Source organism: Schistocerca piceifrons, chromosome 4, assembly GCF_021461385.2.
Source record: "Schistocerca piceifrons isolate TAMUIC-IGC-003096 chromosome 4, iqSchPice1.1, whole genome shotgun sequence".
Classification (NCBI taxonomy): domain Eukaryota; kingdom Metazoa; phylum Arthropoda; class Insecta; order Orthoptera; family Acrididae; genus Schistocerca; species Schistocerca piceifrons.
Genome location: NC_060141.1, coordinates 345,118,031 through 345,131,056, shown reverse-complemented (window position 1 = coordinate 345,131,056; position 13,026 = coordinate 345,118,031). Strand labels below are relative to the sequence as shown.

The window sequence follows — 13,026 nt, the reverse complement described above, 5'->3', positions numbered from 1 at the left end:
CCTGCGACCGTAGCGGTCGCGCAGTTCCAGACTGAAGCACCTAGAACCGCTCGGCGACACCGTTAGAAGAAGCGGGGAGGAGCTATGGCAAGAGTCATGGGAGAGCGAGGGAAAAGGGGCGAAGGGTATTTCTACTGCTGCCCAATATTAAGGAGAGACTACACATGGGTTACTTCGAGCCAAGTAGGGATCTGATGCACTTCCATACAGCGCATGGACCATATCCGACATACTTATGTCGATTTGGGAAACGGGCTACACCAGAGTGTGACTGTGGCGCCCTCAGGACGGAACACCCGACCACATCATTTATGAATGTCCAATATACGACGATGTAGCGACTGAACTTAAGACATCAACTACCGAATCGTGAAACATATTCCATATTACGACGTGCTGGTACCTATCATGTCGTGAAGACACTTGCGAACGAGGTATCACGTAAGAACATGAGGGAATTCATTAGGAACCATACTGGTCAATGAATGAAAACTGATAAAGACTTGAGGTGCACCTGCCCAATACCGCCGGACGCGGAATGGCCGGTCGCCGTTACGTCCAAGATCCGCCGCGCTTCAGGATCAGGAAGGCAGGTGTATCGAAAATATACCTACCCGTTACAGCACTTCCATTTAGATATTGGATATTATAAGTAATAATTAGAATGTAGAAATAAAATAACAACACAAACACGATTAGGGACTGCGGTGACTAGAAAGTAATTTGGGTCAGCCCAGTGCCAGGGGCAGTGCCAGGGGCACGCCCACTGGGATTAGCTCGGTGGGCAGGACAAGATTAGTAGGTTTGTAGTTTCGCTGGCACACCTGTAATGCTGCAGAATAGACTAGTATTTGTAGAGTACATCAATAAATTTGCATAACCCTTGTCCAAAGCAATAGCGTCAGCCACCAACTAAAGTATAAGCTGCACTTGTCGTTGTAATAATTAAAGGACCCACTAATTAGTTTAGGTGATGGGTTATTTTGTATGATTATCATTGTATTTTATTGGTTGAGTGAAGTATTTTTTTTTAAAAGAAAAGCACTTGTCGAATCCATGTCACGCAGACTCCCTGTTGTATTAAGACCTATAGGTGGGCCGACAGGCTATTAACCTGGTGGACGTAATGTTTTAGCTCATCAGTGTACGTTGTAATACCGCTACACTATAGCTAGAATATTTCAGGTTCAAAAATGGCTCTGAGCACTATGGGACTTAACATCTATGGTCATCAGTCCCCCTACAACTTAGAACTACTTAAACCTAACTAACCTAAGGACAGCACACAACACCCAGTCATCACGAGGCAGGGAAAATCCCTGACCCCGCCGGGAATCGAACCCGGGAATCCGGGCGTGTAGAATATTTCAGGGATCATATATACGGGCAGCGACTCTCTTCCCTCCAGAGATACCATCCGCGAATGGAATAAGAATGGATTTGGGGTGTGTGTGGGGGGGGGGGGGGGGGGAGGGGGGAATGATACTGCTACACAGTGTACCATCCGCCACACAGATGCACATGTAGATCAGGGTAAGCCGTATATTTCGTACCTTCAGCTATCTCCCCCTATTTAATAATTTAACACAAGCAAGAGTGAATTTGTTCTGTAAGGCAACTGAAGAGCTCCTCGTGGGAACCGATCATTGGCTTCAATTCCGATCGCCGCCCGTGGGCTGAGACTGTTAGTGGCTGGGCGGGACAGACTGCGCGCCTGTCGCTGCCTGCGATGTCCCTGTGGACGGAAATACTCCAGTGCGGCGCCTGGAAGCATATGCGGTGTCGGTTTAACACAAGGCGCCGCCCTCCATAAACAACGACAGCTTCCGGAGCGACTGAGAACGCGGCACGCTTCCTTTAAGAGCCGCCCCCCCCCCCCCCCCCCCCCCCCCCCCCCCGTCGCTGAACATAACCGACTATTGATGCAAGCCCGCCACACCACGCCGATACGTGTTTACCGGCAGTTAATCAACCCGTGCACACCGCTAGAGCTTCACATGTTCTGGCATCCCCTATCTATGAGAGTGTCAGTTTTCTGTTTGCGCGTGAATAGGTTGGTGCATAATTTAATCTTTTTCCAAATAAAAGGGACTACACGTGTGGTTATGATTTACAAGAAGACACCAGACCCTGCTGCAGGCTGATTTCGACACCCTTCGGCATACTACTCTGAGGCCGCTGTAATGAACCTGTTATCGACATTGACATAGGCAAGATATTGTTCCCATGAATTCCAAGACGTTCAGCAAATATTTTAATTTTATGGTTCAAATGGCTCTGAACACTGTGGAACTTAACATCTGAGGTCATCAGTCCCCTAGAACTTAGAACTATTTAAACCTAACTAGGCACAGCGTTTCTAAGGAAGAGATATTTGTTAACAATCGATTGAAATCTAAGTGTTAAGAAGTATTTTGTGAAGATGTATGTCTGAAGTGCAGACGTTGTATGAAAATGAAACTTGAGCGATAAACGGTTCAGACGAGAAGAGGATAAAATAGAAGCTTTTGAAACGTGGTGCTACAGAAGAACGCTGAACATTAGATGGGTACATCACGAACTAATGAGGTACTGAATAGGACTGGGGAGAAAAAGAGATTTGTGGCACAGCTTCACTAGAAGAAGGATCGGATCATAGGATACCTTCTGAGACATCAAGGAATCATCAATTTACTACTGAAGGGGAGTGTGAGGGATAAACACTGCAGAGGGAGACCAAGAAATGAGTACTGTAAGCTGGTTCAGGAGGGTGTAGGTTGCACTAATTCAAAAAATGGCTCTGAGCACTATGGGACTTAACATCTGAGGTCATCAGTCCCCTAGAACTTAGAACTACTTAAACCTAACTAACCTAAGGACAGCACACAACACCCGGTCATCACGAGGCAGAGAAAATCCCTAACCCCGCCGGGAATCGAACCCGGGAACCCGGCCGTGGGAAGCGGGAACGCTACCCCACGACCACGAGCTGCGGACTTGCACTAATTATTCGGATGTGAAGAGCCATGCACAAGATACAGTAGCATGGAGAGCGGCATCAAACCAGTCTCTGGACTGAATACGATAACAACAACAGCCAATGCTGACGACCAGGTTGTCAGGAGATGAACATATAATTTCCACATGACACACATTCGTTGCTCTACATTGTCAAACATTTTTTACTCATTTTTGTTTTAAGCGATTTCATTCCGGAAGCACGTGGCGAGACTCGTTTTGCTTTGGTAGATCCTACTTTTTTGCGACTATTTCTCTTTCGATACGCTAATCAGAAACAATTAAATTTGAAGTCCGCATTTGTCGGATTATCTTTCGTACTGGCGTATTCTAGGATCGTTAGCAGACTCGCTAGCTGTAAGTTACAAGTTATGCGAGACACGCGTTTGTGTGTACGCTTCAGCTATCAAACTGCACCTCCCCTTCCGTGCGGAGGCCGTTCACAAAGGAAACCCCAACACCACAGCTGTACCCTCCCCCTGCCTCGCCGTCTGGGCTGGCACGGACCAAGTTGTTTTGGGCATACTCTACGTCAGTTTACGATACCACAGGATTACTGTTGTCCCTTTACGTTCATTCTGCAAAGCTGAAATTGTACTTTTCTCTAACCTCCTACCAGTCGTCTTAAAGTTGTAATTTTCATCTCGAAAAACATCTACATGTGATATCAGATACATCTCTTACTTTCAAGAAGCATTGCATGAACTGCAGGTCAAACGTTTCCACTAGGAACGATCTTCTACAGGAATAGGCCGGATAACAGTGAGGTAGTCAACCTGAAACTACACGAACGTCTGCAACGGCACTACGTTATTCTGCAGCAGGGTATGCATACCCTGTTTGGCATAGTTCAACACACGCCAAACAGATAGACATAGCTCTCAATGACACCTGCAGAATCGTAACAGGTTGCTTGAAATCCACTCTAGCTGAACGGCTTTACCACCTCGCAGGGGATAGCACCACCTCCTCTTCGAAGAGAAATAGCTGAGAATGAGGAAAGAAAGACAGTGGTGCAGGAGACAACCTATTCTTTGTATGGGCACGAACCGAACATTCAACGACTGAAGGCAAGGAGGAGTTTCCTTAGAACATCGACGGCACTTAGAACCACAGCTAGAAAAGCTAGGTTGCAACTGTAGAGTGACCTACCTTCCCGCTAGCTGTAAAAGAGTTTCAGAAACGCTACCTTCTGGCTATGATGAGAAATCAACGTCTTGGAAGTCTTTGAATAGACAGTTAAAAGGTTAATTTGGCAAGATAAGACTACATTGATCCTGACGATATCCAATGTGACTGTGGTGAAGACCACACTTCATCATATGCCTCAGTGCAGACAGTGTCCAGCCTTTTCCACAAAAGATGAACTTAATCAAGGAACAGAAAAATGCTTTGGAAGTGGCCAAGATTTGGTAAAAAGTAATACGGTCGTAACTGTGCATTACATGTATGTTTCTGATAAAGGAATTTTAAAAAAATCTCAAAAAATATAGATGCGTAATTTATTGTTTGGTTATCTGCAGGTAGTCCTGGCACACACTGAAATTCCAGCGCCACAGTATCTTAACATGCCACTACAGGACCCAAAACAAAATGTGGACCCATCTCTACTTTATCAATCGCATGCAGCAGTGCTGTGGCGCTAGAATTTCAATGTGTTCAAAGACAAACGACATGTACAGTCATGGACAAAACGAGCGAGACCCCTCGCCTTTTCGTTATACTGATCCGCACAGCTTTAAAGTCTGCTACACAGCATAACAGGCAAGGCGACGTTGTGCTACCAACATACTATGCACAGGTGTGAAATTGACAAACTATCCGAACTAGCTACGCTTTCGATCCAAATCACGTTTACAGGAATGAAAATAAAATCCATTTGCCTACGCACGTGGTAATTCAGATCCCAGTATTAATGTCACCGAGTTTTAGAAATGCGGGCATTTCCATTGCTAGCTAGCTTAAGAAACACTTCGGCTAATGAACGTTCTCTGGCTGTGGCGAGTCTAATGGAGAATTCGAAACATTGTACAATACTTTTGGCAGCTATGTAGCCCTTTATTTCCTGGATTGGTGCAGAATCATCCTACTGAATTTACTCGCTAATAACAGTATTTTGTTATTTCGATAAACATCCAGAATAATTCTCACATAAGCGGTGACATAAAGGTAAAAAAATTCATAATTTTGAGACCATAAAGCTCTATGCAACAGAAACTGCAGATCATTTTGCCATTTTCATTGCGAAATTGCCGGCTTATTCATGCCTGGGGTAATAATAGAGGGCTGTTTGCCTGGGTTGTCTGCTAGCGTAGTGAAAGGTGTTTGCTACTGCAAGGGAGGTCTGGTTTGTTTTCCATTCTAATCTCGATGGAAGCAGATGGACTATCAGTAAAGCAATTTTAAGAAATTCTCGCGCCCCCCCAATACGTTTTATTGCTATCTTTATTGTGTACCGGCGCCCTGTGGATGTAAATATGAAAATCTTGTTGAATTTCATACGTGTTACTGCCTACTTTTCCGCTTCTGTCAAAAATTGAAGTCACTTACGTGTGGCACTGAATGATTTTTAACTGAATTTCTTTATGAATCTTCACGCATTGCTAAATTCGCACACTTTCATGGTAGGTCAGCAACGGTAATCCAGTATGACTGATCTGAACTTTGACACAGACCGTTTCGCGGCCGAATGCGCATAATATTTTGCTAATCTGTAACGATCTGGGGTACTTTGTGTTACTAAAACAGTTATGTTATCTCGATAAGCTGAAATTCTTCTTTATTAGTACAGTTCATACTAATTAGCGTTTCTTCTTTCATTTATATCTTATATTTACATTTTGTGTTTAACACACTAACCACCATTAATATAGTCTTACACATGATTGAAAACAGCCTAACAAAGTTCGGATAGTTAGTCAATTTCACACCTGTGCATAGTATGTTGGTAGCATTTCGTCGCCTTGCCTGTTATGCTGTGTAGCAGACTTTAAAGCTGTGCGGATCAGTATAACGAAAAGGCGAGGGGTCTCGCTCGTTTTGTCCACGGCTGTACCTGCCAATAAAAAAAATTAATTATGCAACTACGCTTTACCGATAATTAGTTCAACTTTACCACTACCCATCATCTTTCTATCTCGGTATTCTATTGACAATACCGTCCCAAGTACGACTTACGAAATTAATCGTCTCCAATGGTTTTAGGACTACATTTTCAAACAAACTGGGTAAAAAGTTTATGTGAACACTGAGTACTCTAGTTTAAGATAGGCAGTATGAAGGAGCAACTTTATGCACCATGCACGGCACACATTTGATAAGCGCAGCCACTAACCGTTATGCAACCCGAATACGGTAGATTAGGAGGAGCAAGTGCGAGCGGTTAGCTGGCTGTACGCAGATGGGACTGAGACGGGAGTTATGACCCCGTTATCTGATGGTGGGGAACAGCAGTCGTCGTTGTATGTAGGGCGGCCAGCAGACAGCCGTCGGACTGTCTGGGATGCGTGCTCTGGCGGGAAACGGTTGCCGTCTTTATCTGGGGGCGGACATCACAACGAGCGAAGACGGCCGCCGTAAATATCATCACTCGTTGAGGCTGTCAGCCCACCAGTCTCGCTCTCCCTTCTCGACAAAACCTGCGCGCGTCAAGTTACATGCGCACGCGTATCGTCACTCTGCCGCTTCGTGTGTGTCTGCCTGTGGCAGTTCGGTAGTGTTGGACCACTATGCAAGCAGCACCGCAGCGACAGCTCTCTACACAACTACGAAACATACTGCAACGTTTGGCCCCATTAGGGAAACAGTCTGGGTAAGGTGTGTTCATAAACTCACACAGTAATATACAGTATCGTATTAGAAGTATAGTGATATCACTATGTAATGCGGAATTGACCATTGTATGTGAAGAGAGGCGGACCCTACCTCCTCGAACATAAAAGGAGTCGGGGGGTATTGTGTTATGAGTACAGACGCAGTAACATCAAAATATCTTTACTACGAAAACTTAGTGACTTCGAACGTGGACTAGTCACTGAATGTCACCTGGGTAACAAATGCATCGGGGATATTTCAACCCTTCTAAAGCTGCCCAAGTCGACTGCTGGTGATGTGATTGTGAAGTAGAATCGCAAAGGAGTAACCACAGCTAAACCAAGACTAGGCAACCCCATGTACTAATGGACTGGGACTGAAATCAGAAGCCCACAGTGTTACCACAGTCAAGCTAGCACAAGGGCTGTGCGTGGACAGTTAAAAAGAATGGGGTACAATACTCGAGCAACTCGCCATAAACCACACATTTCTGTAGTCAGTGCTAAGCGAGGCTTCAGTATTGTAAAGAACGAAGTCATTGGACAGCCGATGACCGGAAACGAGCGATTTGCAGTGATGAATCACGCTATACTCTGTGGCAATCAGATGGATCGGTTTGGGCTTGCCGAGTACCTGGAGAACGTTATTTGCCATCGTATGTAGGGGTAACTGTGAAGTGCGGAAGAGATAGTGCTAAGGTATAGATGTGTTTTCGGTCGTGAGGGTGTGGTCCCCTTATTGTGCTTAAGAAAATACTAAATCGGGATATATTTGAAAACATACTACGGCACTGTGTACTAGGTACAGTACAGGAACAGTTTGGTGATAATTATTTTATTAGAATGACACTGTACCCAGTCATAGAGCAACATATGTGAGGCAGTGCCTTGTGGACAATAACATTCTTGAAATGGACCAGCCTGCCTATAATTCCGTCCCAAACTCAATAGAACACTTTTGGGATCAGTTAGAACGACGACTTCGCTCCAAATGCCAGCATCCAACGTCGCTACTTTCTCTAGTTTCGGCTCTTGGGGAAGAATGGGCTCCACAGATATTCAAACACCTCACTGAAAGTGTCTGCAGTGGAGTTGAAGTTCTCATAAAGGCGGAAGATGGACACACCCCAAGCCAATGTGCACTAATAGCTGTCCAGATGCTTCTGATCAGACATTCTATCATTTACTGTCCTCGACTGTCCGCTCGTCCTACTCACTGTTGTGGGCACTAAAGCTGTTTTTCTGCATCCGGGCCACCGGTGTTTTTTGTAAGCTGACTGGCTAGTGTTTCCCTAAATCTCCTAAAGGGATTAACTTACAAAAGGCAGTGCTTTGCGGCACATGATAGCAATAAACTTCTAAAGGTCCTGGAAGAAGGCACCAACTTACAGTAAATGCTACCAGCAGGAGTAGGGAATGGGCAACACAAATGCCTGAATTTTGTTGCTGAGGTTGGCTGAAGGGCTAAATGTTGAATAATTTCGTGGAGCGGTTTTGGAGATATCGAAATCGAGGTCGGCGAGCAACCCTCGCTAGGGTAGGAGGCGAGTCTGGTGCCTTCTGAGGCAGAAGTGATTATTTAAAATTATTTAACATTTCTGACTTTGAGAGACTGTAATCCTTCAGGATCCATACAGTTACGTTTTCTGTAAAAAAAAAAGACACCTTGAAAGCCCAACGGTACCGACCGGTGGCCGTGTCATCCTCAGCCCGTAGGCGTCACAGGATGCCGATATGGAAGGGCATGTGGTCAGCACACCGCTCTCCTGGCCGTTGTCAGTGACAGGTGCCGCTACCTCTCAATCAAGTAACTGCTCAATTGGCCTCACAAGGGCTGAGTATACCTCGATTGCCAACAGTACTCAGCAGATCCGGATAGTGACCCATCCAAGCGTTACCCAAGCCCGACAGCGCTTAACTTCGGTGATTTGAGGGGAACCGGTGTTACCACTGTGGCAAGGCCGTCGTCGCATGTTTTCCATACGGAGAGCTAAAAAATGTTCGCAAGTGCGTTCCCTTAAATGGGCATAGAATTGTAAGTGAGTCATTTTCAGTTGCCCAGGAAAGTATTACGATTTTGTAAGAGCAGACGTGTTCGGTAGGCAGTATTCTTACATCAGACTGCGGATCCAGCAGGTAGCTGGAGGTTGTTTCTATAGGTCAAAAGCCACACAAAAACACCGATAGTTTGTCTCGATGTTTCTGTGTGACTTTTGACCTAGTTAATTTTCATTGTATTCTTGTTCTGTCTTTTTTGGAGATCGTCTGCAGTAGCTGCTAGGCGCCAGCAGGAGGCGATGTATGAACTGGAAGCGGTCGGGTCACGAGGTCTTCCCGAGAGTAGATACACAGCTACAGGAATTAGACTGCTGATATAAGCGTAGCAGCGCAGAAAGTAACACTGGTCCGCCGATAAACGTTTCTGACCAAATCAGCGGAGCAGTACTTGGCGTACTTCGTCTCTAGCGCCGCACGTCACGAAGAGCGCGAAGATACTGGTCGTGGCCGCGAGAGCGACTTCTCCACACGCCATTCAAGCCTCGAGGACTGACGAAAAGAACGTTTCAACAGGTCGCCTCCAAAAGTTACACAGATATTAAATATTTAATTAGTTATATGCACTAACACCAGCAGTTTTTCATCCTCCCTTCGCACAATTTAGATATCTTTATAAAAGTAAACTCAACACTGGGATTGTCACAACGCTGTCCCACTTTACCTGGTAACAAAAGTAGAGCTGGTCCCTTACCCTCATAGTTTCGCATTGTACTACATCAGTCTTTGCTTTCTGCGCGTGACCTAAACAGGTTGAAATCGCCAGCGATATGCAGTTAAGTCCACGAGTTCAGTGACGCCACACGAGCACTGTTCGTCAGCCGCCTCGCCACCGCAGCCGTGCTGAGCGGCACGGCACGCTCCAGCAATTCGATTGATGAGCAGCGAAAAATCAGACACACTGAAACCTTATTAATTAGACCTGAAGCCTAACTGGATTGCAGACGGAAAGTAGGAGCTCCAAGTTCAAATTTGGTCTGGCACAAATAGCCATTTCTCAAGAGAAACGACTACATCGCAGTAACTGTATTACTGGAATGATTCCACAGAATTTCTTGTACCCAGAAACACTAAATTACCAATCTATTACTTAAAAAGGAGTATTTGTCTCTTCGTCTTCTTTGCCATTTCATCCGATTACGATGAAACATCGGTGAGTTGTTTCTCTGGGGGTAAGAGAGTAGGAGTGGAGGTGAAAAGGGAGATGTAATAAAAGGTTACCACAGGGACGTCTGCAGCAATTTCAGTCATATTCTGTACAAACAAGACTCATCATTTATATAGTTCTTTGTATAAAAATATTGTGGAGGTAAATGGTAATATACCCCAACCATACCTCCGGGTAGGGCTGTGAATGAGAAGACGTGGTACGCAAAAATATTCGATAACGACCGAAATCAGTATAAAATTCATAGTTTTCGGAGTCCCTAGACTTGTGATAGTCATGATGAAGTTTCATCCGTACAATTGGGGTTTGATGTGCGAGAGTGAAAATACGGTGATACAGCAGCGTATCTCTGTAACTCCGGTAGGAATTTCTACCAAAATTTGCACACGTATCGCTTGCCGTCTGGAAAAATGTGCTGTGACAGTAAGACATTCCTAGCTCCATTACGGTCGAAAGGTGTGACATAAGAGCATACCTCAGGAATGCCTGTAGCCAATTTAAAGGAGATTTGCTATATACACGACTCATCATGTGCGTAAAAATATTTCGGGCGTAAGATACCCCATCGACCGCCAGCGGTGGAAGTGACGACGAGAAGGAGTGACATGCAGAAACGTGCGAAACCAACCTGTTGGTATTTCTTTCCCGCTATTAGTTGACTTGAAATACTTTAAATGTATGAACCGCAATCTCTCTTATTTTTGTTATTAACAGCATTACGCATTAACCACTTCGTGAGAATGACCGCTGCAGCGAGCCAATAATTTTGCCAGTGTGTTCCGGGAACAAAGATCATGCCACACGGTTCAATACCACAGATACATGGTGTAAAACAGTAGAGATTTAGACTCTTCCCAGCAACAGTTGTTTTCCTGGAAACGACAATCATTTAGAGCCTATCGGAGAATTGCATGTTTCTTCAGAATTCAGATGAAACTGTAGGGGAAATTCGCTAGAGATACGGATGATTATAACTACGGTGTTTAAATAAGTGTCCAATATTTTGAGAGATGGTAGTACTAACCAAAACAAAAAATAAATTCCAGTAAACAAGGGCTCTAAAGTGCGTACCGTAAGAGCTATGGGCACTTGTTCATCTTTAAAAAAAATGGTTCAAATGGCTCTGAGCACTATGGGACTTAACTTCTAAGGTCATCAGTTCCCTAGAACTTAGAACTACTTAAACCTAACTAACCTAAGGACATCACACACATCCATGCCCGAGGCAGGATTCGAACCTGCGACCGTAGCGTGTTCATCTTCGATACTATGAAAGAGATCTTTTCTACTGCAAGCTTTTCGCTTTTCATCTTTTGAGAGGAGGTAGTATGGACCAAAACAAGTAAAAAATGTCCAGTAAACAAGGGCTCTAAAATGCATACCTAAGAACTATGGACACTTGTTCCTCTTCGATACTGTGAAACACATCTATTCTATGGAACAATTCTGCTGAATTCCTCTTCGATACTGTGAAACACATCTATTCTATAGAGGTATGCATTTTAGAACCCATGTTTACTGGATTTTCTTTCTTTTTTGTGAGTACTACTACCTCTCTGAATATTGGACACTTTTTTCTAACACCCTGATTATATATGCGTTCGAGGGAGAAGCCGCACACAAGAAACTAGTTAACTGTAAAGAACTAGAATTCGAAGCCCATGCACTTGTCTTTGATATTAGGAACTTTCGAATGTGTTAGGTCTCTTCATGACCGCCTTCGCTGCTGTTTTACACAAGTGTCCCGACGACAGGCTGCCACGCCAGCGCTCGGAACGTACTACACTGCTAATCCGTAACTCCTCTGTGTGTCAGACGGCCGGGCTGAAGTTGTACTCACCTCGAACTTGTACTTGTGGCTGGCGAGGGACGTGCGCTGCTTCTGCCAGAAGTTGTCGGGCTTGATGATGCAGGCGAGGTGCACGGAGCCGGGGAAGTGCTCCTGCAGCACCTTCAGGATGGGCTTCACCGTGCTCCAGGTGGCGCCGCGCATGTCGATCACCACCGTGAAGCCCTGCTCGCGCACCTCCTCGCTGCAACACGCCCGCAACAATCGCACTGTACTAAGCGTAAACAGCGACTTACGACAAACAAAACTCTGCAAATGATTAACGGGGTCTGTCTCCTAGTAAAACAAAAGTTGCAGCAATCTGAGGGTGAGTTTATTCACTGTCTGTCAAGAGGCGAATGACTGAAATCTTGTGTATTTGAAAAATGTGAACACTAGGCTATTGACACAGTTTGTATTATGCCCACGTCTAATCGTCTCTTACCTTTAGATTACATTTCGTTTTTATGTGACTTTCTACCCACTTCACTGCCACAGATTCACAATTCATCAGGAAGGAATGGAGGGAGGGAGGAAGGAAGATTAGGGTTAAATCTACCTTGGGCGAGGGGGTCATTAGAGACGCATGGCAAGCTCGGATTAGCGAAGTATAGTGAATGAAATCGCTAGTGCCCTTTCAAAGGTACCATCCCGAAATTTACCTTAAGCGATTGAAGAAAACACGGAAAAGCTTACAATGGAATACCCGAACGGTGACTTGAACAACAACCATTCCGAATACCGTTTGCGATAGGCCTAACATTAAAATATGAGGGTAGTCGGAAAAGTTTCCGACCTCAATATGAGGATAGCAGCGCATGTCAACAATAGTTGGGGCATTTGTTTGTGCATGTGTAGCAAGCCACTAACTAAAATTTCAACTATTTTGAATGCGCAGTTCTTGTTTTACAGTCGTTTCAGTGAGTCGATGCGAGTGATTTTATGAAAATGGACAAAATCGAGTATCGAGTTGTCATTAGATGTTTGTTTTCTAAAAGGCAATACTCCTATGCAAATTGGACACAAGTTGGACATGCGTACTGGGACTCTGCACTATCATTTACTACAGTGAAATTTTGGGCAGCTGGATTTAAACGTGACCGCACCAGTTTGGATGACAATAAGTGTTCGGAACAGCCAAAAACTGCAACCACTGACGACAACAG

The 13,026-nt window shown here is 44.8% G+C and overlaps 1 protein-coding gene across 1 annotated transcript in view; it reads right to left on the bottom strand.

The window, feature by feature from the left end:
- Window positions 1–13,026, bottom strand: part of LOC124794768 (kalirin) — a 2,150,963-nt gene that overhangs the window by 1,319,356 nt on the left and 818,581 nt on the right. The window contains exon 7 of the mRNA XM_047258392.1: window positions 11,873–12,065. Coding sequence (XP_047114348.1) covers window positions 11,873–12,065 — 193 coding nt within the window. The remainder of the gene's footprint in view (window positions 1–11,872; window positions 12,066–13,026) is intronic.